Source organism: Macaca fascicularis, chromosome 19, assembly GCF_037993035.2.
Source record: "Macaca fascicularis isolate 582-1 chromosome 19, T2T-MFA8v1.1".
Classification (NCBI taxonomy): Eukaryota; Metazoa; Chordata; class Mammalia; order Primates; family Cercopithecidae; genus Macaca; species Macaca fascicularis.
The window spans coordinates 60,892,575-60,919,939 of NC_088393.1; the positions used below are offsets into that span (position 1 = coordinate 60,892,575).

Here is a 27,365-nt window from a genome sequence, read left to right on the forward strand (position 1 = left end):
AAATGAGCTGGGCATGGTGGCATGCATCTTTAGTCCAAGCTACTTGAGAGGCTGAGGTGGGAGGACTGCTCGAGCGCAAGAGTTCAAGGTTGCAGTGAACTATGATTGTGCCACTACACTCCAGCCTGGGTGACAACAAGACTCTGAGACACACACACACACACACACACACACACACACACACACACTAGACTTGACCAGGCAGAAGAAATCAATAGTGAAGTGAAAAAAGGAGAAAATGAGGCTAGGCACAGTGGTTGATGTCCCTTCTCCCAGAACCTTGGGATGCTGAGGGAGGAGGGTCGCTTGAGGCCAGGAGTTCAAGACCAGTCTGGGCAACATAGGGAGACTGTCGTTTCTACAAAAAATGGGCCAGGCGTGGTGGCTCATGCCTGTAATCCCAGCACTTTGGGAGGCCGAGGCAGGTGGATCACCTGAGGTCAGGAGTTCAAGACCAGCCTGGCCAACATGATGAAACCTCGTCTCTACAAAAATACAAAAACTTAGCTGGGCATGGTGGCGGGCGCCTGTAATCCCAGCTAATTGGGAGGCTGAGGCAGGAGAATCGCTTGGACCCAGGAGATGGAGGTTGCAATGAGCTGAGATCGCACCATTACACTCCAGCCTGGGCAACAAGAGTTGCCATATCGGGAAAAAAAAAATACACAAAATTAGCTGGGTGTAGTGGCAGGAGCCTGTAGTCCCAGCTACTCAGGAGGCTGAGGTAGGAGGATCATTTGAGCCTAGGAGGTTGAAGGTGCAGTAAGCTATGATCACACCACTGTACTCCAGCCTGGGCTACAAAGTGAGACCCTGTCTCTAAAAAAAATAAAAAATAAAAGGAGAAAATGAAATAGAAGAATGATGAAGATAGTCAGGCATGGTGATGTGTGCCTGTAATCCCAGCTACTCAGGAGGCTGAGGCAGAAGAATCAGTTGAACTCGGGAGGCAGAGGTTGCAGTGAGCCAAGATCACACCACTGCACTCCAGCCTGGGCAACAAGAGTGAAACTCCGTCTCAAAAAAACAAACAAACAAAAAAAAAGGTCTGCCTTGGCCTCCCAAAGTTCTGGGATTACAGGTGTGAGCCACCGCGCCCGGCCCAATCAGCAGCACTCTTAAACGCCAGTAACGTTCAAGCTGAGAAACACATCATCAAGAATGCAATCCTATTAAAAATAGCCACACACCCCCAAAAATGCCTAGAAATATGTCTAACCAAGGTGGTGAACTATCTCTATGAACTACAAAATACCAGTGAAAGAAATCAGAGACAACACAAACAAATGGAAAAGCATTTCATGCTCATGGGTTGAAAGAATCAGTATCATTGATATGTCCAAACTGCCCAAAGCAATCTATACATTCAACAGTATTTCCTATTAAATGATCAACATAACTTTTCACAGAATTAGAAAAACCTTCTAAAATGTATATGAAAGCAAAAAAAGAGCTCAAAGAGCCAAGACAGTCCTAAGCAAAAGGAATAAAGCTGGATGCGTCACACTACCTGACTTCAAACTATATTGCAAGGCTACAGTAAACAAAATAGCATGGTACTGGTACAGAAACAGACACATATACCAATGGAATAGAACAGAGACCCCTAAAATAAAGGCCCACACCTCCAACCAATTGATCTTCAGCAAAATCAACAAAAATAAACAATGAGGAAAGGATACCCTATTCAATAAGTGGTGCTGGGAAAACTGGCTAAACATCTGCAGAAGAATGAAACTGGACCCCTATCTCTCACCATATAAAAAAATTAACTTGAGATGGATTAAATAATATAAGACCTCCAACTATAAAAATTCTAGAAGACTTTGGCCTAAGCAAGGAATTCATGAAGACCTCAATAGTAAATGCAGCAAAATGAAAAACAGACAAGTGGAACTTAATTAAAGAGCTTGTTACAGAAAAACAAACTATCAACAAAATAAACAATCTACAGAATGGGAGAAAATACTTGCAAACTACACATCTGACAAATGACTAATATCCAGAATCTATAAGAAACATAAGCAAATCAACAAGAAGAAAACAAATTACCCTACTAAAAAGTGACAAAATAACATAAACAGACACTTCTCAAAAGAAGTCGTACTATTGGCCAACAAGCATATGAAAAAATGCTCAACACCTTGATCATCAGAGAATGCAAATCAAAACCATAATGAGACACCATTTCATACCAGGCATAATAGCTATTATTAAAAAGTCAAAAAAATAACAAATATTGACAAGGCTTCAGAGAAAAGGAAACACTTATACACTCATACACTTACGGGAATGCAAATTTGTTCAGACCATGTGGAAAGCAGTTCGGAGATTTCTCAAAGACTGAAAACAGAATTACAATTCAAACCAGCAATCCCATTACTGGATATGTACCCGAAGGAAAATAGATTGTTCTCTCAAAAAGACACCTGTATTCATATGTATATTGCAGCACCATTTACAATAGCAAAGACATGGAATCAACCTAGGTGACCATCAACAGTGGATCAGATAAAGAAAATATAGTAGACATATACCCTATGGAATATTATACAGCCATAAAAAAACAAAATCATGTCCTTTGCAACAACATGGATGCAACTGGAGGCCATTATCCCTAGCGAATTAATGCACAAATAGAAAAATACCGCACATTCTCACGATGGAAGCTAAACACTGGGTGCACAAGAACACAAAGATGAGAACAACAGACACTGAGGACTCCAAAAAGGAACAGGAAGGAAGAGGGGAAGGACTGAAAAACTATCTATCGGGTACTATGTTCACTACTTGGGTGATGGGATCTTCGGAAGACTAAACCTCAACATCACTAAATATGCCCACGTAAGAAATCTCATGTGTACCCCCTGAATCTAAATAGTATAAAATGAATCAAATAAAGTATGTACCAATGTACACACATTCAAATTCATAAGACACATTCTGTGGAAAAATCAAATTGTTTTTCCTACTATAATCTCAGAAAATGCTTCTAAAATCAGATGTGCCAGGTACAGTGGCTCACGCCTATAATCCCAGCACTTTAGGAGGCCAAGGCAGGAGTACTGCGTGAGCTCAGGAAACCAGCCTGGGACATGGAATGAAACCTCATCTCTACAAAAAAATCAAGCTGGGCATGGTGGTGCATGCCTATAGTCTCAGTTACTCCAGAGGCTAAGGTGGGAGGATCCCTTGAGCCCCAGAGATCGAGGCTGCAGTGAGCTGTGATCCCACCACTGAACTCCAGCCTGGACAACACAGTGAGACCCTGTCTCAAAACAATAAACAAACAAACAAATAAATATATAAACAGATGTATAGTTTCCCCCCATACCAGCAAGCAATCAATTGTGCAGCAGGCACCGCCTGGGTGTCCTCCAACCCCAGTTCAGTTTCAACACCATCGACCTGGAGATAGTGTCAAATCCCACAGGTTGAGGGTTCAGTCCCACTTTGGGTGCCAATAGCAAGCCCCAGGTTGTTTTTCCTGTGCTTTTGACAGACTATTAATCAGGGTTCCTGTAATTCCCTCATTGGGTTCAATTAATTTGCTAGACCTCACAGACCTCAGGGAGACACTTTATGTACATTTACCCATTTATTATAAAGGATATTACGACAAATGTATATGAAGAGATGCAGACAGTGAGGTATGGGAAAAGGGGCTGGGACTTCCATGCCCTCCCTGGGCATGCTACCCTCAGGAATCTCCGCATGCTCACCTATCCTGCAGCTCTCTCTGAACCGTGTGCTTTTGGGTTTTCATAGAAATTTCATGAAATAGGCATGATTAAACCATTGGCCACTGGTGATCAACCTTCATCGCCTCTCCCTCTCCCTGGCAGCTGAGGAGTGGAGTTTAAAGCCCCCATCTTCCAATCTTGCCGTGGATATTCTGGTGACCCGCGCCCTATCCTGAAGCCTGCTGGGGGCTGCCAGCTATCAGTCAATACATCAGCATGCAAAAGGCAACACTTTGGAAACTCTACAGATTTTAGGAGCTGTATATGCCAGGAACTGGGTCAAAGACAAAGGCCATGTGAACAACCCACCAGTAGATAAAGATAAAGCATATCATTTCATTTCGTAAGGCCTTCCAAAACAAGATAAACCAAACAAATAATTGAGAAAGGGGTAAGCAAAGAAAGATTACTTTTACAACAGAATAATGTGTAATTGAAAGGAACACAACAGTGCGTATATAAAGAATTAAACCAAGCCGGGCACGATGGCTCATGCCCGTAATCCCAGCACTTTAGGAGGCACAGTCAGGAGGATGGCTTGGGCCCAGGAGTTCAAGACCAGCCTGGACAACATAGTGAGAACCTGTCTCTACAAAAAACAAAAACATAAAAAATTAGCTGGGTGGCCGGGCGCGGTGGCTCAAGCCTGTAATCCCAGCACTTTGGGAGGCCGAGACGGGTGGATCACGAGGTCAGGAGATCGAGACCATCCTGGCTAACATGGTGAAACCCCGTCTCTACTAAAAAAAATACAAAAAACTAGCCGGGCGAGGCGGCGGGCGCCTGTAGTCCCAGCTGCTCCGGAGGCTGAGGCAGGAGAATGGCGTAAACCAGGGAGGCGGAGCTTGCAGTGAGCTGAGATCGGGCCACTGCACTCCAGCCTGGGCGACAGAGCGAGACTCCGTCTCAAAAAAAAAAAAAAAAAAAAAATTAGCTGGGTGTGGCAGCACACAACTGTAGTTCCAGCTACTTAGGAGACTGAGGTGGGACAACTGCTTGTGCCAAGGAGGTCAAGGCTACAGTGAGTCACGACTGTACTATAACCGAGTACCCTCATTTTTCCAAGAAAAAGGGGGTGAGTTATTATTTTTTTCTCTTATTTTCTCTTTTCTCCATTTTCCCCCGTTCCCTACTTCCTACTTAGCCCTTTAGAAATACACTTATAACCTTTTACCTCCCCTTCACCAGACACTCTCTACAGGGCAAGTTCATCTATGTGCTTGGAGCTCCAGAGGGGAATCTCACCTGCCAGGCCTCGAGACAGCAATCAGTCTACAACCCACAGTGCTGCTACAACACTCTCTCCCACCCGGAGAGTTTCAGCCACTTTTACAACCTAGTTCTGGTTGCCAGCTCAACCCCTTGGTACCTAAGGCACAGAAGCAAGTTAGGGGGACCCCCACCTGCTTGCTTCCTCTCCTGCGTGCCATTCATGCCAAGCCCCCCTTTTTAAAGCACCTGCTTTCTGCTCCAAAAGCAACGCAGTACCTTAAGGCAGGAAGCCTGTACTTCTTCCCCAAAGCTAGCTTTGGAATTAAAAAGTCACCATCTTTCTACTAGACCTTGCTCTTGTTAACGGAACTCTGCCAGCAGCGAGCAACTGAACCTGCAGGTCAGTGACAGAGCCGCTGTGCTCCAGCCTCGCTCCAGCAACAGAGTGAGACCCCATCTCAAAAAATGTAATAAAAGTTAAAAAGAAAATAAACTGCAGAATACAAAATAGCTCCTGAGTTCCAGGAACAGAAAATGGAGCAAAGTATAAAAATTCATTTCATATATACACATCTACAAAGTAATGCAACCCACTCAGACTCACAAGGAATAAGAAAATGAAAATGCAATGGGGTGCATTATCTCCAGATTTTCGTAATATAAAATGAACACAGTGGCAAGTTTGCTTAATGAGGGGGAAATCTGACGTGGTACTGGTGCGAGAGGCCGCCTCTGCACCTGGGATAGGGATAGAATCTTGCCAGATCTAGCAACACGGGCAATGCACCATCCTAGAAGAGATCACTCTTCCCACGGCCAAGCCCGGAGGAACCCTCCACGATCTGTAGTGAAGTCGGCATGGTCACAGGCAGCCAGGGTGGCACCTTTTTTCTTCTCTTTGAGACAAGGTCTGGTTCTGTCACTCAGGCTGAAGTGCAGTGGTGCTATAATGGCTCACTGCAGCCTCAATCTCTGGGGTTCATGATCCTCCCACCCTGGCCTCCACAAGTGCTGGGATTACAGGTGTGAGCCACCATGCAGCACCCTGTGTGGTATTCTTCATAAAAGTGAGAAAGTTAAAAGATCCACCTGTCTTCATTCCCAGAATGCTCCGACAAGGATGTAGAAAAGTGAGCTCCTGTTTCCTAACACGAAAACATGTCAATGTTCAAAACTTGCAGGTTAACATATCACAACCAAACATTCACTGAGGAATTTGTTGAAATCTCGTAATGATGTCAAAATACACTTCTACAGGACTCGCACTGACCCTTCCCACACAACGGAGAACAGTGGCTTCCCACTGAGATGTGAGGGAGGGTGGAAGGCTGGACAGGAAACGGCATGCTTTCCCTCTTGGCGCATAAATGTATTGTTTCACCATAAAACAAATATATACATGATGCCATGTTTAAAATAAAAGAAACGAAATGTTGACTCATAACCGGTAAAACAAAAATACAGTTCCAGTCTCCCTAACGGCAAGGTTGTTCTGCTCATATACCATTCTCACCTGCAATACCCGACGGACAAAGCTTCTTGTAAGAGCATCACAGTCTCCATGGGATAGAGTTTCTGAGACTAGTTTAATGAATCTTGTTACACATTTATGTTGATGTCATACATTAAACTGGATGATGGAATGAAAGAATCATCTATCTCCAATATCGGCGTCTAAATTTTCCATTCCGTTCCCAGTCCTTACGAGTTTGGAGTCAGAAACACAATGACTCACTTGTTCGGCTTCAAATGCACTAAAAATGAGGCAGGAAAGCTTTCCTCTTAGTGTTCTTATTCTACGCCAGTGAGCAGGTGCTTGTGCACAGTAATACCTGACTTCATGGGCAGCTTCTGTTATCATGGTTTACACAGAGCTGACAGTGCATCCAGATGTGGCCCCTGAACAATCCCCGCTGCCCAACAGCCCTGACACCACGGGACCCTCACCCCGTCCTCCATCCACGTCTGGGTGTGAGCCCTTCCCAGGACCATGCCCAGTGCCGCCTCTTCCCAAGTTCACGTCACTGGGTCCTGATGAGACGGAATCTAAGCGAGATGAGAGGGACTGAGGGAAGGCATGGGTGAGTGTCAGCAAACGTGTCAGGCAGGACGCTTCAGACTCAGAGAAGATTCGCAACGGCAATACCAGGTATTTCAGGAAGAAATAAAAGAACAATCCACCAGGAATATCACTTTACCTGAGTAAGGGCCATTCCTGACTCCTTTCCTTTCCTCTTCTTCCAGACTTCTTCCTTGGGTAACATAAAAGAATCTTTAGAAGTCAATACTGAATATCCAAAATATGCTGCTTAGGGCTGAGAATCTATACTTCCCCTTCATGTGCCACAATCACACGCACAGAAGATCTCACCCTATGGAAAGATGGTCCTCTGCGCCCCACTGCACTGGGGGAATACAGGCACGAGAAACTCCTACAGGAAGAAGTGAGCTTCTGACCCCTTTCTTCAGAACCTGCTCTCCTCCTGGAGAAGCCCACACATGCTGCAGCAGTGGGGAGCTGGGCTGGACTGAGCTTCCCTTTAGGGCACAGACCCAGCCCTGACCAAACCCCACGCAGAACACAGCCCCCTCACCTCTCTGTGGATCCCAGGCTGAGCTCAGCCTTCAGAAACAAAAGACAGGGATTGGTACTAAGCTGGCTACAGAACAGAGTCAACTTTAAATATTACTCGGCTGGGCTCTAAAACACTGAAATGAAAATATGTCAAGGGGGTACAAGAGATGTTTCTGCAAAACGCCTGGGCACTCTTAACGTGAAGCCAGGGTTGAGCTGCACTGAGGGGGCGAGCCCAGCACAGCCCCACCTTCTGCCTCTGCTCTTCTGCTGGGGACTTGTTCTCACCAGGATCCAGACTGGATATTGAAGGAGCAAAAAGAATCACACCGAACAGGCAACATGGACCAGAGGTGGGGGTGAAGGTGGGGCTGCCATGTCAAATGGGAGGCTGTGGGACATCACAAAGGTTTCCACAGAGAAAGTGATGTCGGAACAAAGACCTCAGGAAGAAAGGCTGCTTGTCACTTGCAGCTGAGAGGCCAGAGAGTTCCAGGCAGAGGGCCAGCCCACATGGAAGCCTTGAGGCAGGCGCAACCTTGGCTCCAGGAAAAGGAAAGGGGCCTGTGTGGCTACAGCAGAGGGGGCGGGGCGGACACGGGAAGGAGATGACATCCGAGAGGTCCTGAGGGGGCAGATCACACAGGGAGAGGTCTTCAAACATTCTTTCTCCCATACCTCAAAAGAATTTATGAAACCATGTATTTCCTCACCTGTTTTAAGTAAATGCGTAATTTTTTCTTTATTTTACAAAGTAACACAAAGTAACACAACATAATATCTTCCATATTTTACACGTGACAAGAAGTTCAGCTGAGCCCCAGGAAGTACAGGGTTGCCCTCAGCTGAGATGTGCAAGACTGCAGGGGGTGGACATGTTTGGAGGAGTTTGGGAAGTCACTTTTTTTTTTTTTTTGAGACGGAGTCTGGCTCTGTAGCCCAGGCTGGAGTGCAGTGGCCGGATCTCAGCTCACTGCAAGCTCCGCCTCCCGGGTTCACACCATTCTCCTGCCTCAGCCTCCAGAGTAGCTGGGACTACAGGCGCCCACCACCTCGCCTGGCTAGTTTTTTGTATTTTTTAGTAGAGATGGGGTTTCACCGTGTTAGCCAGGATGGTCTCAATCTCCTGACCTCGTGATGCACCCGTCTCGGCCTCCCAAAGTGCTGGGACTACAGGCTTGAGCCACCGCGCCCGGCCGTCACTTTTATTTATTTAATTAATTTATTTATTTATTAATTTTTGAGACGGAGTTTCACTCTTGTTGCCCAGGCTGGAGTGCACTGGCATAATCTCGGCTCACTGCAGCCTCTGCCTCCCGGGTTCAAGCGATTTTCCTGCCTCAGCCTCCCGAGTAGCTGGGATTACAGGCGCCCTCTACTACGCCTGGCTAATTTTTTGTATTTTTAGTAGAGACAGGGTTTTACCATGTTGGCCAGGCTGGTCTTAAACTCTTGGCCTCAGGTGATCTGCCTGCCTCGCCTCCCAAAGTGCTGGGATTACAGGCATGAGCCAGCGCACCCAGCCAGGAAGTCACTTTTAGACATATGAAGATGGAGATGCCTGCTGGGATATTCCTGCAGAGTGTTTTGGAGACAACTGGACACAGGATTTTAGACCTCAGAGGGGGCTCTGCAGGGGACACGGAGCCGTGTATTAATAGGTGGGACATAAAGCCATGAGATGAGACAGTAAGGAAAGGCAGTGGGTGTGGAAGGAGACAAGAAGAGGTGTAGGGACTGAGCCATGAGCACTCACACATTCAGAGAACAGAAAGTTCTGGAGACACCAGAAGAGAAGAGGAAAGCAGAAAGTGATGAGAGTGGCAAGAAGATTGAATAGATATGTAAAAGTTAACGGGGTGTCATAAAAGCCAGGACAACAGAAGAGGAAGTGATTGGCTGTGCTACATGCTACCAATAGGAAGAAAAAGATGAGGACAGGACATGAATGACGGCATTTAGGAATGGGGAGGTCACTGATGACTGAAAAAGGAAGAATCGGTGGAATGCTGGATGTGAAAGCTAGATTCAAGCAATAATTCAAAGGTTGAAGCAAGAATTGAAGACAAAGTGGCCGCACATGGCTCACGCTTGTAATCCCAGTACTATTGGAGGCTGAGGTAGAAAGACTACTTGAGCCCAGGAGTTTGAGACCAGCCTGGCCAACACAGCAAGATCCTATCTCTATATTTTTATTTAAAAAAAAAAAAAAGAATTGAAGGCAAAGTAAAACTAGTTTTTAGTATATTATGCTCTTAAATAGAGCATAAATAGGTACTTATTACAGAGGGAAATGTAGTTGAGAGTATTTTTTGTCTTAAAGATGGAAAAGTAGAAGAAGAAAATGCTTTATTACGCATTGGAGATCTGTTCAGAGAGGAAAAAAATTGTTCATACTACTCTGACACTCAACACAGAACGTTTCACCTCTAGTCACCAAAATGTGTGTCATTTTTCCCCACAATGGCAGGTTCTCCAGCAGACTACCAGGTAGGGAGTCCCAGGTAGGGAGTCCTGCCGTTTTCCTCAATTCTGACACTGTCTACAAAACAGAATCAGACACCACAGCTTGAGAGCTCAGTCGCACAAGGCTGCCCTCACTTCATATGCTGTACGCTCTGACTGACCTGATCGATGTGCTTCTCTAACACTTTGCTTGGGTTTGAATAACTAGCCAGCACAGCTTTTCCATCTGGCTGTTCATCTGTGTCCTTTGCAACATACTTTATAACAAATGAGTAAACCAAGTGTTTTCCTGAGTTCAGTGAATGACTGTGGCAGATTACTACAACCTGAGGAGGGGAGTCAAGGGAATCCCCAATTTACATTTGGTCGCCCAGAAATTCAGGCCCAACCTGTGACTTGTGACTGGCATTTGAAGTAGGGGCAGCCCTGTGGAACTGACCAACCAGTAAACAGCATCTGATCCTAATTCTAGTTGGACAGTGTCAGAATTGAGTTGAACTATAAGGTCACCCAGTTAGTGTAGGATGGAAAATGCACTGCTGGTGGGAAGAAGTTCCTCCAGATTTTGGTGATGAGTTCTCCGTGTTGCGTGTTCACTATTATATTGACTATAATCAGCATCATATAATACTAAATATTATGTAATCAGTATTACATTAACTCATGTTCTCGCCTCTACCCAATCCCAGGGAAAGGGAGGAAAAGGGTGGCCCACAAATGAATGAGTCAAGTCACTGCCCTCTGGTTGAAAAGGTTATAAGTGGAAGCTAACCTCTGATGCCATAATTATAAAATGCATAGCCTTATAGACAAGAGTTTTGCAATTCTCATCTTTATCTGTGTATTTTAAGCATATTTAAAACCTGTTCGATTATAAAGACAGAAATCAACATGTCACAACTAAGTTACCCATATTCAATCAACTCACCACTCACCTAAGCCAAGGTCCCCGCCTTCTTCCTTCCTGTGTGTTTTCCTCTCATTCTGTACATATCTCATCCTCACTTCTCTCTCTGGCTTTTTCTCTGTTTCCTCCCAGGTTTCTGCTCCTCATTTTGAGCCCCCCTCCTCTCCTGCTCTTTCTCCCCTTCTTCCCTCCTTTCCTTCTCTTCTGCCTGTTCTGCTCCATTCCTACACCTTCTTCCACCTTATTCCTCTCTCTGCCCAATCTTTTCATTGTTCCAATCCCAATCTCCACATATTTCTGCCTCTTTCTTCCCTCATGTGTGCTCCCCGTCTGCTCCCCCTATTAAATCCCCTCTTCCCTGTTACACCCCTTGTCCCCATTCTCTGGCACCCCCAGATCCCAAGCCTCCCCATGCTGTGGTTCTCCCTATGCTCTCCTTGTCACCAGCTGTCCCGTCTTGCTGTCCCAGCACCACACTGCTGTCTGCCCTGGCTCCAAATCCCTCCTCCTCTCCCCCACTCTGTCTGAGAAGCCTCCCCGTTTCTGCCCCTCTCCTTATCTTGCTGTCTTCATCTCTCTGGAGACGCAGCTTTTCTCTACATTTCTCCAGTTGCTCCCTGCCCCACACTTTCTCAGCTTTGTCTTTCACTCTGTGTCTGTCTGCAAATTCCCCACCCATCCTCTGCGTTGCCATCTGTTCATGGTTCTCACCCATCCTTTTCACTCCTTCTCAGTTTTTCTATTTCCTCTCTCTTTCTCCTGATCCCGTCTCTCTCCTGATCCCCTTTGGCCACATATTTACAGGGAAGGGGATGGAATAAGATGCCCACCTACTGAAAGCACAAGTTCTAGTGGAGTGGAATCTGGACAAAAGAACATTGGAGGTGAACAGACAGGCCCGAGTCACCTCCTTCAACGCTGGGTCAGAGGAAGCCATGCTTATGAGGGGGAGGCCTGCGGGGCAGAGGGCAAGGCTCAATGAGAGCAAGATGCGCAGGTGTCTCAGAGGAGGGGTGGATCTGCGGAATCCCAGGACCAGGGCGAGGACTCTTGCACTGGAGCTGCGGTGCTGCGGTGCAGACACAATGAAGGGTGAGGCTTAGGGGATCCAAAGGGTGAATGCACCTCGCGGGTGAGGACTTTACAAGGCACAGGGTGGGAAGTGAGTAAAGAGTTTTAAGCAGGAAATGGCGTGAAAGGTGTCTACATGGCCTGAAGGCAGAAATACTGCAAGCAGGACCAGCCTGTGTGGTTCAATGGGAAGTGACCCCTGACCTCTCATGGACATCTCTGAATTTACTTGGGGATAAGAGAGCCATGAGGGGATATTAAGGTCTATAGGACCCAAAGTGATGGCTCACGTCTGTAATCCCAGCACTTTGTGGGCTGTAATTCCAGTCGAAGCGGGAGGATCACTTGAGCACAGGAGTTCGAGACCAGCTCAGGCAACACAGTGAGACCCCTTCTCTACTAAATATATATATTTTAAAAATTATTTAAACGTGGTGGTACACACCAGCGGTCCCAGCTACTCAGGAGGCTGAGATGGGAGGATCACTTGAGCCCAGGAGGTCCAGGCTGCAGTGAACTACAATCACGCCACAGTACCCCAGTCTGGGCTACAGAGCCAGACCCTATCTTAATTTTTATATATATATATATATATGTGTATGTATGTCTCTGAGGACTCCTGGAAATCAAGCATGGATGTGCAGGAGCCTGGGGAGCCCAAGTTTAACCTAAACAGAGGGAAACTCACGTGTGAGGCCTTCACTCCAAGTATCAGCTTCTAGAGGCTGCAGGAATCTGTAAGAAGAGCTGGGTTCCCTGCAGGCGGGGCCTGGGTGGGCGCCTCATGCAGAGGGGCCAGCAGTTGGGAGGAGCCTGAGGGATGAAGAGGGGAGGGCTTGGGGAAAGGCAGCAACACCTGTGCTTCCCTTCGTCTTGCTCCCAGGAGTCTGTTTCCAGAGCTTTGGAGGAGAGCCCTACCAGCGAGGCTGAAGCCACTCAGTGGGCTGGGAGCTAGGATCTCTCTAGGTCGTCGACGGGGCAGTGTTCGGATCCAGGAATGTTTCTGCAATACAGAACATGAAATGCAAAACTTGAGCTTAGCGGGGAGTGTACAATTTCATGCTGACCAGCAGAACCTCCTTTCCATTTCTATTCCCCACCCAGCCAGGAAGGACAGTGTCAACCTTGGTTCTGGAGCAGGGCTGAGGCCTATGATTAGTTAGGTCAATAACTTGCTTTTTAAAAAGCAGTAACTTTTTACAAATAGCAACAAATTCCATTGTTCTTCCTTTATCCCATTCCACTCTTGAGATGACACAGCCTCAAATACCTTTGAGATAAACTTTGTCATCATAATATGCTTATGTCAATAATTTCTACATATAGTGTAATTTGAAATTCACTTTACATGCATTCTGAAAGTACTTGAAAAAATAGAAGAGAAACAAAAAAGCATAGATTACAATTTTTAAATAAAAATTGTTTTCTAAGTACTTATTTTAATCTGTTGTAGAAAAAAAGCCTGTAAAATCGTCTTCAGAAAACATCTGCATTTATATTCACCTCAAGGGTAATTAATTTTGCAAGATTTTAAGCGTATTTGATAGGGTATTCCCTTTTTTTTTTTTTTTTTTTGAGACGAAGTCTCTCTGTCGCCCAGGCTGGAGTGCAATGGCGCAATCTTGGCTCATTGCAACCTCCGCCTCCTGGGTTCAAGCAGTTCTCCTGTCTCAGCCTCCCAAATAACCAGGATTACAGACGCACGCCACTACACCCAGCTAATTTTTTTTGTATTTTTAGTGGAGACAGGGTTTCACATTGGCCAGGGTGGTCTCAAACGCCTGACCTCAAGTGATCTATCTGCCTTGGCCTCCCAGAGTGCTGGGATTACAGGCGTGAGTTACCATGCCCCGCTGGCTATTCTCCTTCATATGAACCCTATACAAAGTAAAACTAGATGATCAAATATTAAATGGCATCGTATCTACTAGCGAGAATTTTCTGTCAACATCTGTGAATTTACCTCTACTCTGAAGTATGTTTGCCTCTCACCTCCCTACATGTGGAAGATTTCATCAATGGAAATTTATTGAAGTGGTGATTTATTGAAAATACAATTGTTGGCCGGGCGCGGTGGCTCAAGCCTGTAATCCCAGCACTTTGGGAGGCCGAGACGGGCGGATCATGAGGTCAGGAGATCGAGACCATCCTGGATAACCCAGTGAAACCCCGTCTCTACTAAAAAATACAAAAAAAAAATTAGCCGGGCGAGGTGGCGGGCGCCTGTAGTCCCAGCTATGCGGGAGGCTGAGGCAGGAGAATGGCGTGAACCCGGGAGGCGGAGCTTGCAGTGAGCTGAGATCCGGCCACTGTACTCCAGCCTGGGCGACAGAGCCAGACTCCGTCTCAAAAAAAAAAAAAAAAAAAAAAAAAAAGAAAATACAATTGTTTAGATAGGAAAAATAGCATATTTAACAACTATATCTACACAGTTTCAAAAGATATGGTGTCTGGGATTTGGCGACTTTTGCAAGGTAGACTGCTCTGTGTTATGCAATATTGTTAAATACCTGTGTTGCCAAGAAAGCAGTTTCAGCATGGACTTCCATGATTCCAAGCAAAGAAATGATTTGATTTTGGATCTTTTCATTAAACTGAGAATAGTAGGGGTGAATCTGATTATAGGCAAAAGTCATGAATCCATTTTCTATATGCAGAGTTTAAATGCTTATACAATTTTCATTGAAGCAAAATCAACACATTCACAAGAGACTGAAAAAGGATATTTCCAGCTGGGCACGGTGGTTCATGCCTGTAATCCCAGCACTTCACTTTGGGAGGTTAAGGCAGGTGGATCACTTGAGGTCAGGAGTTCAAGACAAGCCTGGCCAACATGGTGAAACCTCGTCTCTATTAAAAATACAAAAATTAGCCAGGTGCAGTGGCAGCGCCTGTTATCCCAGCTACTAGGGAGGCTGAGGCAGGAGAATCACTTGAACCTGGGAGGCAGAGGTTGCAGCGAGCCGAGATCGTGCCTCTGCACTCCAGCCTGGGCGACAGTGCAAGACTCCATTTCAAAAAAAAAAAAAAAAAAAATGAACAAAGAATGGTGGGGGAGGCTCAACCTTTGCTATTTGCTAGGATTACAGGGTCAAAATCAGCTTCTACATTGTCAACACATAACAAGTGAAACTCAAAAATAATGAACACACATATATTTGAAAATTGGAATATGACAAACTTTAAACTTGCCCTGGTACCTTGGCCTTTGAGAGGCACTGAATCCAGCCTGGGCAACATAGTAAGACCCCATCTATACAAAAAAATTTAGAAATTATCCAGGTGTGGTCATGTATGTCTATAGTCCCAGCTATTCAGGAGGCTGAAGTGAGTTTGAGATTGCAGTGAGCTATGATCACGACACTCCAGCCTGGGCGACAGAGCCTGTCTCAAAAAACAAAAGCAAAAAGCTTTGCAGGGCACTCAATCTTCACTGTGGGTGTACTGACTATTCCTGTCACACATAAGATACATCATTAACTGCTAAAAGAAAATTTCAGCTAATTGAAAAAATGAGATGCACCAAGTTTATTTCAAAGCCATACACATCTAAAATCCCTTACAATTGTGTAACAGATCAACAACTGAAATATAAGGAAACAAGGCATTAGTGATGCACATGCTCCAATGAGACCCTGATATCATACAAGGTAACACGCCAAACTATCATTTTATCTTCCAAAATGCATCTGAAAGCTTCTTGATCTACAACACAAAATACTCCAAGATACCAAAGGTAACCCAGAAATTTATCTCTGAGATTTCCCCTATAATTCCTCTATTTTAAGTATTCTTTATGTTTAAGGGAATGGTTGGCGACCTAAATTACCAGACACCCTTCCTCCACACACCCTGGTCCAGGGCCCTTGAAACGTCCCTGGACCTAAGCCCAGAGTTTCTCTCTTCCATCCAGAAATGGAAACGATGTTCTAATTGTTGTCACCATGAAACTGAACACAGCACAAGTAGAAATTTCACCTTCGTTTCATCCTCTAAACAGACAAATCAGGTCCTGGATTAATTAAGCAGGTCTAATTGCCAGTTCCAGGGTGAAACCACGGCCCCACAGGGACCATCCGCTGATGCCCCTGCACCCCTCCTGGTACCTTGAGCTAAAATGAGTTGTGATCCTCCTAAAGGTAGGATGCCTGTCTCCACCTGCAAACAAAATGAGTTTTTCACTTAAATCGTTTTCTTTTTTTTTAATTTTTTTTTTTTTTTTTTTTTTTGAGACAGAGTCTCGCTCGTGGCCTAGGCTGGAGTGCAGTGGCACAATCTCGGCTCACTGCAAGCTCCGCCTCCCGGGCTCACGCCATTCTCCTGCCTCAGCCTCCCAAGTACCTGGGACTACAGGCGCCGCCACCTCGCCCGGCTAGTTTTTTGTAGTTTTTTTTTAGTAGAGACGGGGTTTCCCCGTGTTAGCCAGGATGGTCTCGATCTCCTGACCTCGTGATCCGCCCGTCTCGGCCTCCCAAAGTGCTGGGATTACAGGCTTGAGCCACCGCGCCCGGCCAAATCGTTTTCAATGTAAGAGTAAATAAACCTTAGCCTTCAATTAAGCGGCCCAATACAATTCTGTTCTTTTGCCTTAAATTGTTTGAAATGTTGTATTAACTGAAAATAAGCAGGAAGCATTCCTGAACTGAAAATAAGCCGGAAGCATCCCCGCCTAATTTCAATTAGCTGAAATTTTCTTTTAGCAGTGCAATGCTGATGATCCAGTCCTAGTGGAGAGAAAATGACGTCGGGCCCAGAGGAGTAGAGAGCCCAGACCCGCTGCTTTTCTGGCCCTGCCCGCTTCCCACAGCCTAGACCGCACCATAGCAGCTTCCACCCTCCCATCCCGCCCTCTTCCACCCCTTTCCCATTGCCCAGACCCCGCCCCGGGGAGGCTTCCACCGTTCTCACCCCGCCCCCTCCCCACTGTCCAGGCCCCGCACCCATAGTAGTTCCACCCTCCCACCCGACCCTCTTCCACCCCTTTCCCACTGCCCAGACCCCATCCCACGGTGGCTTCCACCCTGGTCCCTTGCCACTGTCCAGGTCCCGCCCCCACGGTGGCTTCTACCCTTCCCACCCCACCCCTTCCCAATGCCCAGGCCCCGCCCCCACGGCGGCTTCCACCCTCCCACCCAGCCTCCTCCCCACTGCCCAGGCCCCGCCCCACAGCATTTCCACCATACCACCCGACCCTCTTCCACTCCTTTCCCATTGCCCAGACCCCATCTCACCCTCCCTACCTGGCCTCTCGCCACTATCCAAGACCCGCCCCTCGCTGGCCACAGCCCCCACCCAGAATCCGTTTCCAGTTTTCTCACCTGCAGGAGAGCATTCAAACCTGCCTTTCAGGGCACTCCACCCCGTTCAGCCACACTAGGAATCCACCATCCCACCAGACGTTAAAATCTCCAGGCGCGCCCATGGGATTGGTAGCGAGTCCCAGGGTTCCGGTGGGAAACTCTGAGACCCGGTGGCTCTGTAACTTTTCTATGATTTGAACCCTCTGCTTGATTTGGAGACTGGACTGCTCTTTTTAATACTCCCAGTTGGTGGCTGGTGTGCTTCCCAGCTGTCTGCTGGTTTGTTCTCATGAGAGATGACTCCACAGTATCTAGTCTTTGCTTTGCATAACGGATGAGGAATACAAAATGCCTTAATCTAATGAATATATAAATTGTCTGTTTATGCACCCTGTTCAGTCGTTTATTCACTTGTCTCCCGTGGAATCCTAAGCACAATTATAAAAGAATCCCGTTACATGAGATCAGTGTCTAACAGACAAAGCCTCTGTCTCAATAACAGTAAATAATAATAGCAACATTAAATGAAATATTAGTATTGCTAAAATGGGGGTATAGTAAAAATTAAATAATAAGTAAATAATTAAAAATAAATGACATATGGCCAGGCGCGGTGACTTATGCTTGTAATCCCAGCACTTTGGGATGCTGAGGTGGGCAGATCATATGAAGTCAGGAGTTCAAGACCAGCCTGACCAACATGGTGAAACTCCATCTCTACTAAAAATACAAAAAAATGACCCAGGAGTGGTGGCTCATGTCTGTAGACCCAGCTACTCGGGAGGCTGAGGCAGGAGAATTGCTTGAACCCGGGAGACAGAGGTTGCAGTCAGCTGACATCGCACCACTGCACTCCACCCTGGGAGACAGAACGAGACTCCGTCTCAAAATGAATGAATGAATGAATGAATGAATTAATTAATATTAGGCCATTTTTATGGCCTTCACATTGGGAGACTGATGTATGCAGGGGACTTGTTTGTCCTTGGGGTGATCTTTATTGTGAGAAGAGAGCTGAGCAGGACCAGCTGAGGGGCAGAGCCAAGGACCCTTCATGGAGACACTCTGCTTGCCCAACAGGTGGAAGGGCGAGTGTAAGTTCACCCCGAAACACATCTGGCTGACTATGGGATCGTTGTCTGAGGCTGAGCAGACCCACTTGGCCAATAAAAGACCCTAAACTCTGCAAAAAGAAGAGAGACCTCTCTGTGCCCAGACCCCTACATAGAAAAAAGGTCCTGGGGTCTAAGATTTCTCACTTGCCAATGATGTTGGCTTGAATATTATTCGGACCCAAATCCTTGGGTCTTGTGCGGGACAAACTGACCGTAGACATGCAGGAAGTGAGAGTCTGAACAGGGCACCAGAAAGGCAGGCAGAAGACTTGAGGGAGGGGAGAAAGGAGAGACACAAACAGACCAACCCCTCCTCTTCCTCAGTCACCCACCTGGGGAAACATTAGTTTCCCCTCTTGGAGAGGACAGTGGGGAAAGGGAGAAGTGTGTGCATAGGGTGAGATGTGTGTTGGGCGGACAGAAAGACTCCTTTCCCTAAATGTGACCCCATTAGCTCACCCCATTCTACTGCACAAATTCCTGAGCAGAGGGGCACCCTGTGGGGATGAACACAGCTCCTCCCCGCTCCGGTTCCTGAGTCTCCCTGCCATGACCAGGGCTGTAATCCTCCAGCTCCCTTCCCAGGGCCCCGTGGACCCTCTGCACTGGAGAAAGATCCGTGTTCCACAGCCGGTCTCAAGGACCTTGCCCCTCAGCTCCCCAGCTGCCCTGTGACTCTGTGATCTTGGAATAAACAGGGAGAGGCCACTGGCCTGGCAGCAAGAATGTGGCAGCTCTATCTTCCCAAGGACAGTCCCAGTGGAAGTCTTTGGGCTGCAGCTCAGTGTGCTATTTTCGCCCTGATTCTTGGAGAAATCTTTCCCCTGCTCTGGGACCCTGACAACCACTCCCTCTTGAGTCGCACCCATAGATGCCCCCACAACAAACCCTCCCTAATGAAGGCCATCTGCGCCTGATTCTTAGGCCCTGCGTTGCCCTTCTGGACCCAGATATGCTTATAAACTCCCACACTCCTCATAGACTTCATAAAGATCCCACATTCCCCAGATACTTCATAAAGATCCAGAAGCCCTGTTATGAAATCTCACAAGCCCCAGACACTCATGGAATAATATACACAAACACGCCAGGGACTCGCTGACCCAGGACAACATATTTCTACTCATAGTGACTCCACCCCACATGGAAATACCACTAAAACCTACCAATAAAACAGAGATGTCTCTCATGATGCAATGCCCCAATTAGACTCCAGCACCATAAAAGGAAACACTCCAAATGATCATTTCATCCTCAGAAACGCAACTGAAAGTCTATTGACTTGCAACTGGAAATACCCCGAATGCCAAAGGCGACCCAGAAAATCATCTGCGATTCCTCCTATCTTTCCTCTATGGGTTTCAGGAGCGTTTCTGCACTTCCCAAAGCCTCCGCAGAAATCACCCTGTGGAGCGGACGCTGTGGAGCAGCTCTGGGATCCACACCCAGGCCAAGCTACCCATCCTCCTGCGGCTGAAGCTCCCTACGGGCTCAGCTTCGGCCCTGGTTCTAAGTACACTTCAGGATGTTTCTCTGCATGATGCCACGGCCTTCAGTCCTCTTCACCGTGATGAGTTTCCCAGTTAAACTCCTGGTGCAAATCTCTGTGTCAGCATCTGTTTCCCAGGTAACCTGAGCTGAGACATCAGGGCGTTACAAAATGATCCTGCAGCCCCACAACCACCCCAAAATCCACTTAGCCAGACCTAAGACTTCTTTCCAAGTGTGCCACACACCCCGTGAGCCCGCAGCCACGCATGGGCCGGGTGCATGCGCATTCATCCAGCTCCTCCAGAGGCTCAGCCTCGCTTCCATGCCTCACTTGACACCTCTAAGTACTTCTTCACTTGCCCCATTTTTCTACTTCTCTTCCAGCCTGAGGAGCACACTGGATGGAAAGGCCTCTGGACACAAGCGATGTGGCAGGAATGGACACCAACGGCTATTTGCAGGACAGTGGGGCCTCGAGTGTAGATTCTAGAAGTTGGCCCTGCTCGAAGGAGTTGCCAGCGATTTGGGGACACCATGGAGTCCAGTTTAAAGGCAGGTGAAGATCAGCCGGACTGAACTGATGGAGGATGTCCAAGAAAAAGAGAGGCCCCAGATCTCATGAGGGAGGCTGCCATTGTCCCGCTGTCTCTCTACTCACAGTCACCTGCAAAATCCCCCTGCTGTTTAGGGAGTGGCTTCTTCATGGCCCATTTAGCTTCTGAACTTCTCGCTGCCCTTCCTGAAGGGAATCCAGGACCCCTGACTCTGAGGACATCACCTGCTGGAAGGCAAAGCCCCTGCCCAGGATGGCCACTGGGCCCTGGTGATGTGCAGAGTGTGGGAGACCCAGGAGCTGGAGTAAGGCAGTGGGGACGCCTCGGCACTGGCTGAGGACACAGGGTCTGCGGGGCTTTTCAGGCCTCAGTGAGGCCTTCTGCTCTTTTTCTTTTTTTTTCTTTTTTTTTTTTGAGACAGAGTCTTGCTCTGTCACCCAGGCTGGAGTGCGGTAGCGTGATCTCAGCTCACTGCAAGCTCTGCCTCCCGGGTTCACGCCATTCTCCTGCCTCAGCCTCCCGAGTAGCTGGGACTGCAGGCGTCCGCCACCACACCCGGCTAAGTTTTTGTATTTTTACTAGAGACAGGGTTTCACCGTGTCAGCCAGGACGGTCTCAATCTCTTGACTTAGTGATCCGCCCGCCTCAGCCTCTCAAAGTGCTGGGATTACAGGTGTGAGCCACCGTGCCCGGCCATGCCTTCTGCTCTTATATAGACTGGAATAAATAGCCACAGGAGGTTTAGACCAATTACAGATGAAATTTCCAGAATATGGGACCATCCTCACTACCCGCCCTATCCTTTTGGTCTTCCCTGAGGACTCCTCAGCCCGACCCCAGCCCCAGCATCTGAATCACCACCCCGGAGGTGCTAGAGTCGTCCTGTGGCCAAGATGGAGACTGCGTCCTCCAACGGAGGGCGACACAAAACACTCAAGATAATCCACGCAGAAAAGTGTCCGATGTGGTGATGGATGCAGAGACAGTGAAACCTGAGTAACATGATAGACAGTGATGCAGAGAAAACTTCAGATGGGGGTGCAAGGGGGCAGGAGACAGCTCTGAGGCTAGACCCGAAGGAGAAGAAAGGGACAGAGCTGTGATGATTTGGGGACATAGGGTAAGAGGAGGGGCAAACACTGAGACAGGAAGGGTTCTGATGTTTGGGAAAAGAGAAAAGCAAATGTGACTGGGGCAGAGGGAGTCGGGAGAGGAGGGCAAGCTCCCAGGAGGAGGCTGGACACTGGCAGGGGCCCTGGACACAGGGCTGTGGAGCCACAGTGAGGAGTTGGGCTTTTGTCCTGGGGAACACGGGAAGCCGGTGGAGGGTTCCCTGCCAGGGACTGACATGACTGTTTTAGATTTAGCCATAACTCTAATGCAGAGAAAGGCCTCTGAAGATGCTCTGACTCTGAGTCTATGCCCTGGCTTCCATCCTTGTGGTTTTAGTTTTGTTTTGTTTTAAATTTTAAAGGACTGAGTCCCATTTAAATTTTTAATTGCAGTGGGCACTCCCCACTTCCTAGAAGAACTGCAAAACACAGATGGACACCCAATTTTGCCAAACATTAAGGGGGTAAGTGTTGCTCAGACTGAGGTATATTACTGAGTCTCTCACCTTCATGTTGCAGGTGGGTTTACTGAGGGCTAGAGGGGGAGACGTTTCACCAAGTCATCGAAGTTCAATTAGAAGATGTATCTGACTCTACGACAGCCTCGAAGGGCCAATGGGAAACACTAGACTTTCTCACACCTCCCTGGAAAATTCCAGGCTCTTCTTTCATATACCTTGGCAAAAGAAACTTCTCCTTCACGGCTTTATCACACTGATCCCAAACATTTAATTCCTCTTTTCGAGAAACACACAACATACTTATGAAACGCAGAACTGTGAAAACATGGCTATTGGTGTTGAAAACAGTGAAAGACTGTCAGCTGTAGAAATGAACTCTCTCAGCAAATTTTTTCATGAACACATAAGCTCTGCTGGAATAAAGTTTTGAGGCAATCCGGCCCATCCTTCCACATTTACAGAAAATAGAACTGACAAAAGGGACTTGAGGGGGACATCCACTTAGTAGTTCACAGGTCACTATTTTAACAGATGACATAAGGGAAGAAAACGGACTAGTAACAAATTAGCCGGGCACAGTGGCTCATGCCTGTAATCCCAGCACTTGGGAGGCTGAGGCGGGTGGATCACGAGGTCAGGAGATCGAGATCATCCTGGCTAACATGGTGAAATCGCGTCTCTGCTAAAAATACAAAAAATGGCGATGGAGTGAGACTCCGTCTCAAAAAAAAAAAAAAAACCAAATTAGTTAATATGTTCTCATGTTAAGGTTTAAAAAAAAAAAAAGTCATTGATATCTTTACCAAATACACGTTGACACCATCTAAAATTCCTACTGATGGCCGGCGCAGTGGCTCATGCCTGTAATCCCAGCACTTTGGGAGGGATCACTTGAGATTAGGAGTTCGAGACCAGCCTGGCCAATATAATGAAACCCTATCTCTACTAAAAATACAAAAATTAGCCAGGTGTGGTGGCAGGTGCCTGTAATTCCAGCTACTTGGGAGGCAGAGGCAGGAGAATTGCTTGAACCTGGGAGGTGGAGGTGGCAGTGAGCCAAGGTCACACCAGTGCACTCCAGCCTGGGCGACAGAGTAAGACTCCATCTCAAAATAAATAAATAAATAAGGGCCAGGCACGGTGGCTCATGCCTGTAATCCCAGAACTTTGGGAGGCCAAGACAGGTGGATCACTTGAGGTCAGGAGGTTGAGAGCAGCCTGGCCAACATGGTGAAATCCTGTCTCTACTAAAAATACAAAAAATTAGCCAGGCATGGTGGCACACACCTGTAATCCCAGCTACTCAGGAGGCTGAGGCAGGAGAATTGCTTGAACCTGGGAGACAGAGGTTGCAGTGAGCTGAGATCATGCCACTGCCCTCCAGCCCGCGTGACAGAGTGAGACTCTGTCTCAAAAATAAATAAATATGAATAAAATTACCTACTGACTACCAAAGAGTATTCCCAATATGTGATAAAGAGTAGAAAGCGTGCAGACCTCAATCTGAACTCAACACAATTAACTTCGAATGGAAATCATTTTGAATATATATATATTATTTAATATGTATATATTATTTAACTATATATGGAATTCTACAAAGGGAAAAAATTGAAAATATATCACATTTAGAAAAGAATGACATGAGCCAATATAGGATTCCACAAAAGCTTACTTCAGCAATAATTACATATAGAAAAAGAGACTGAATTAGATAAGCTTTATCTCAACCTTCAACATGAACTGTGAGATGAAAGGTAAATACAAGGCACCAGGCAGTGACAGTCAGTCACGCCTTGCCCCTCTTCACTGCCCCACACCCTACCCCATCCTAGGAAACAGGAAGAGGGAGACCCACAACCGAATGAGGCAAGTCACCGCCCAGTGGCTGAACAGCATTGGCAAATGAAAGCTAGCCTCTGATGCTATAATTATAAAATGCACAAACCTTTTACAGAACTTTGTAATTCTCAACCCTACATGTAGAATTGAAACAGTAAGGTTACAATTTAAATGTAATACATTATAAATAGAGAAATCAAATTGTCATATCCAATCTCAACTTACCTCTCATCTGGCCCCAGGGCGCCCCTCTTTGTAACTATGTGTTCCTCACCCCCCATTTTGTACCTCTCACTTTCACCCTGTCTCTCCACCCCTTCTTTTCCCTTTTATTTTCCCCCTAGAATTCTGATTTTGTGGCTCTTTTTTCTTCTGCTGTTTCTCCCTTCTTTGTTTTCCCCCCTTATATCTGTTCTACTCCATTCTTGCAATTTGTTTCAACTCTTGTGGCGCTTTCTTTCCAATCTTTTCATCGTCCCAGTCTCCAACTATTTCTGCCTCTTTCTTACCCCATCTCTGCGCCTCCTCTGCTCTCCCTGTTAAATTCCCTCTTCCCTGTTACACCCGCTTATCCTCGCTATCTGGCACTCCCAGACCGAGGCCTCCCCGTGTTGTAGTCCTCCCTCTGCTCGCCTTGTCGCCTTGTCACCGGCTGTCCCCTCCTGCTGTCCCAGCACCACGCTGCTCTGTCTGTCCTGGCTCCCAATCTCTTCGCCTCTCACTCTCTTGTCTGAGGAGACTCCTTCTTTGCTGTCCGTCTCCTTATCTTGTGGTCCTTCATTTGTGGACATCGAGCTTTTCTCTACATTTCGCCAATTGCTTTTCTGCCCCTGCTACTTTCTTGACTGCTTCTTTCACTCTGTCTCTTTGCAAATCCCTCACCCATCCTCCACTTTGCTATCTGTTTATAGGTCTCCCTCATTTTTCTTTTTCTCTTTCTTGGTTTTTCCATCTCCTCTCAGTCGCTCTTTGTCTCTCTCCTGATTCCCTGGGGCCACACATTCACTGGAGGGTTTGGAGTAGGATGTCTGCATGTCGGAGGAGTACATTTTCCAGGGGGCGGAGCTGGGCAGGCAAAAACATGGGGTATCACAGGACAGGCCCCGGGCACCTCCCCAACAAGGGCTCAAGGGAAGCGGTGACTGCGAAGGGGAGGCCTGGGGAGCAGCAGGGCCCGGCACGAGGAGGAGGGAGGCGGGGGGCGACGACGCCTTAGGACACGGGTGGGATCTGCAGGATTCCAGGATCAAGCAGAGGCGCGGCCTCCCCGGGACTGGGGCTGCGGCGCTGCGCTCCAGGGGCCGACGAGGGCGAGGCTGGGAGGCGCCCAGGGCAGGCGGTGAGGACTTTAAGCGATGCTGGGCGGGAGGAGGCGTCAGTAAAGGATTTTAAGCAGGAAAATCCTGCTTAAACGTTTAAAAAACCGGGAAAGGCCATGTTTACTTGGCCCGAGGCAGAAAGACCGGGGGCAGGGACCAGCCTCAGGGCGACTTTAACCCAAAAGGAAGCGTCTCCGGGCCCACACCGCAAGGCCTATTTACCTGAGGTGGAGGGTGCGGTGCGGAGATGTTAAGTCCGTAGCAAACCCCGGGCATCGGGTGTGCGAACGGGGGACGGCGAGGCTCAGGCTGACTCTACACAGAGGAACACTCATACGCCATGGTGTGATGCTTGCTCCGCACGATCCACTTCCGGGTCTGGGGGCAACTGCGCGGAGGGAAGCGACCCAGTGGCCTGGGGCGGGGTCCGAGGTGGGCGGAACCGGAAAAGGGCGGGGCGTTGAGAGAGCCGAGCTGGGGCTGGGGCAGGGGCCCCGGGGCAGAGACCCCGGGGAAGGAACTAGGAGGAGCCACCGGGGAAGGGCGGGGAGTGGCCGAGTGGGAGGGACCCGGGGGCGGGCCGGGGAGGAGCCACCGGGGAAGGGCGGGGAGGAACAGGGGGGAGGGACCGCCTGGGAGGGTCTCGGGAGAGAGGCGGGGCGGGCCGGGCCGGGACAAGCTAGGGTCTGCGATTTCGTGTGACGCCCACTGCCCAGCGCCCAGCGCCCAGAGCCTTTAGTCTGTAGTGTCATGTGGAACGGCGTAGGTGTTTCAAAAGGTTTCAAGTTAAAGGCACAGTTGTGTAGGTTATTTTGGAAACCAAACTGCTTTCCTCTTAGAATGGAAACGGTTTATGTTGAAACCATTTTTTGCTAGCGCGTTTACCCAGTAATGTTATTGACGCTGAAGCAGCCCAGGAGTCTGGGAATGTGGGTCGACACGGAGCGGTGATGGCATCCTGGAAAGTTTCTGCGATTAAAATTAAGTAACTTAAAAGCCCTGAAATTAGCAATAACTTTTAAAATATATATATAAATTGCATTGCCCTTTTTAAATACTCACTATTTTCTATTCCGTACGAGATGACAACCTCAAACGCCTATACTTTTTTTTTTGAGCTGGAGTCGCGCTCTCTCGCCCAGGATGGAGTGCAGTGGCATGCTCTCTGCTCACTGCAACCTCGGCCTCCCGGGTTCAAGCAATTCTCCTGCCTCAGCCTCCCGAGTAGCTGGGATTACAGGCGCCCTCCACCACGTCCTTTAGTAGAGATGAAGTGTCACCATGTTGCTCAGGCTGGTCTCGAACTCCTGACCTGAAGTGATCCACCCGCCTCAGCCTCCCAAAGTGCTGGGATTACAGGCGTGAGCCACCATGCCTGGCCCCAGGAACCACTTTCACCTACTGAATATATATTAAGCCCTCTGCCACAATAAGAGAATATACATAATTTATCTCAGAACAATTAAGACATTTACCACTGTAAATGACAAATTCAGACTTAGAGAAGGAAAGATTTTATTCAAAAGGACTATTGCAATAGAGCGAATGTTCCAATTACAAGATCTGAAAATGTCCAAGAGACACAAACTAACAAGCATTTTTTTTTTCATATATGGAGGAGTAAACAAGGCTAGAAAGCACAAGCACAAGTTATGGGGCTGTGGATGAGCATTTGGCATGACTACAGTTATTCAGGGAAAGTTTATGTTATGTTATGTTATGTTATGTTATGTTATGTTATGTTATGTTATGTTATTTATTGGAGAGAGTCTTGCTCTGTCACCCAGACTGGAGTGCAGTGGCGTTATCTCTGTTCACTGCAACTTTTCATCTACCAGGCTCAGGCAGTCCTCCCACCTCAATCTCCCCAGTAGCTGGGACTACAGGCACACATCACCACGCCTAGTTAATTTTTGTACTTTTTTGTAGAGACGGGGGTTTTGCCATGTTGCTAAGGCTAGCCTTGAACTCTTGAGCTCAAGGGATCCCCCACACCTTGACCTCCCAAAGTGCCGGGATTACAGGCGTGAGCCACCGTGCCCGGTCTATTTATTTTTTGAGAGAGCATCTTGCTGTGTTGCCCAGGCTAGAGTGCAGTGTCAAGACCATAGCTCACTGCAGCCTTCAACTCTGGAATCAAGTGATCCTCCTACCTCAGCCTCCCAAGTAGCTGGGACTATGGGTTTGCACTACCACA

The 27,365-nt window shown here is 47.6% G+C and overlaps 1 protein-coding gene across 14 annotated transcripts in view; it reads right to left on the reverse strand.

The window, feature by feature from the left end:
• Window positions 1-25,548, reverse strand: part of ZNF160 (zinc finger protein 160) — a 36,534-nt gene extending 10,986 nt beyond the window's left edge. The window contains exons 1-6 of one of the 14 annotated variants that reach the window (XM_065535818.2): window positions 25,391-25,548; window positions 12,893-12,977; window positions 12,663-12,787; window positions 7,154-7,207; window positions 6,903-7,001; window positions 6,045-6,100 (exon numbers count right to left, since the gene is read on the reverse strand). Coding sequence is in view for 9 of the 14 variants with exons in the window: in XM_074024488.1 (XP_073880589.1) it covers window positions 7,154-7,168 (15 nt within the window). In the remaining 5 variants the exon portion in view is untranslated. Of the gene's footprint in view, window positions 1-6,044; window positions 6,101-6,902; window positions 7,002-7,153; window positions 7,208-12,662; window positions 12,978-15,952; window positions 16,133-25,390 lie in introns of all 14 variants that reach the window. The other 13 variants (XM_065535817.2, XM_074024488.1, XM_074024489.1 and 10 more) reach the window with 13 other exon arrangements.
• Between the last annotated feature and the right edge of the window lie 1,817 nt (window positions 25,549-27,365).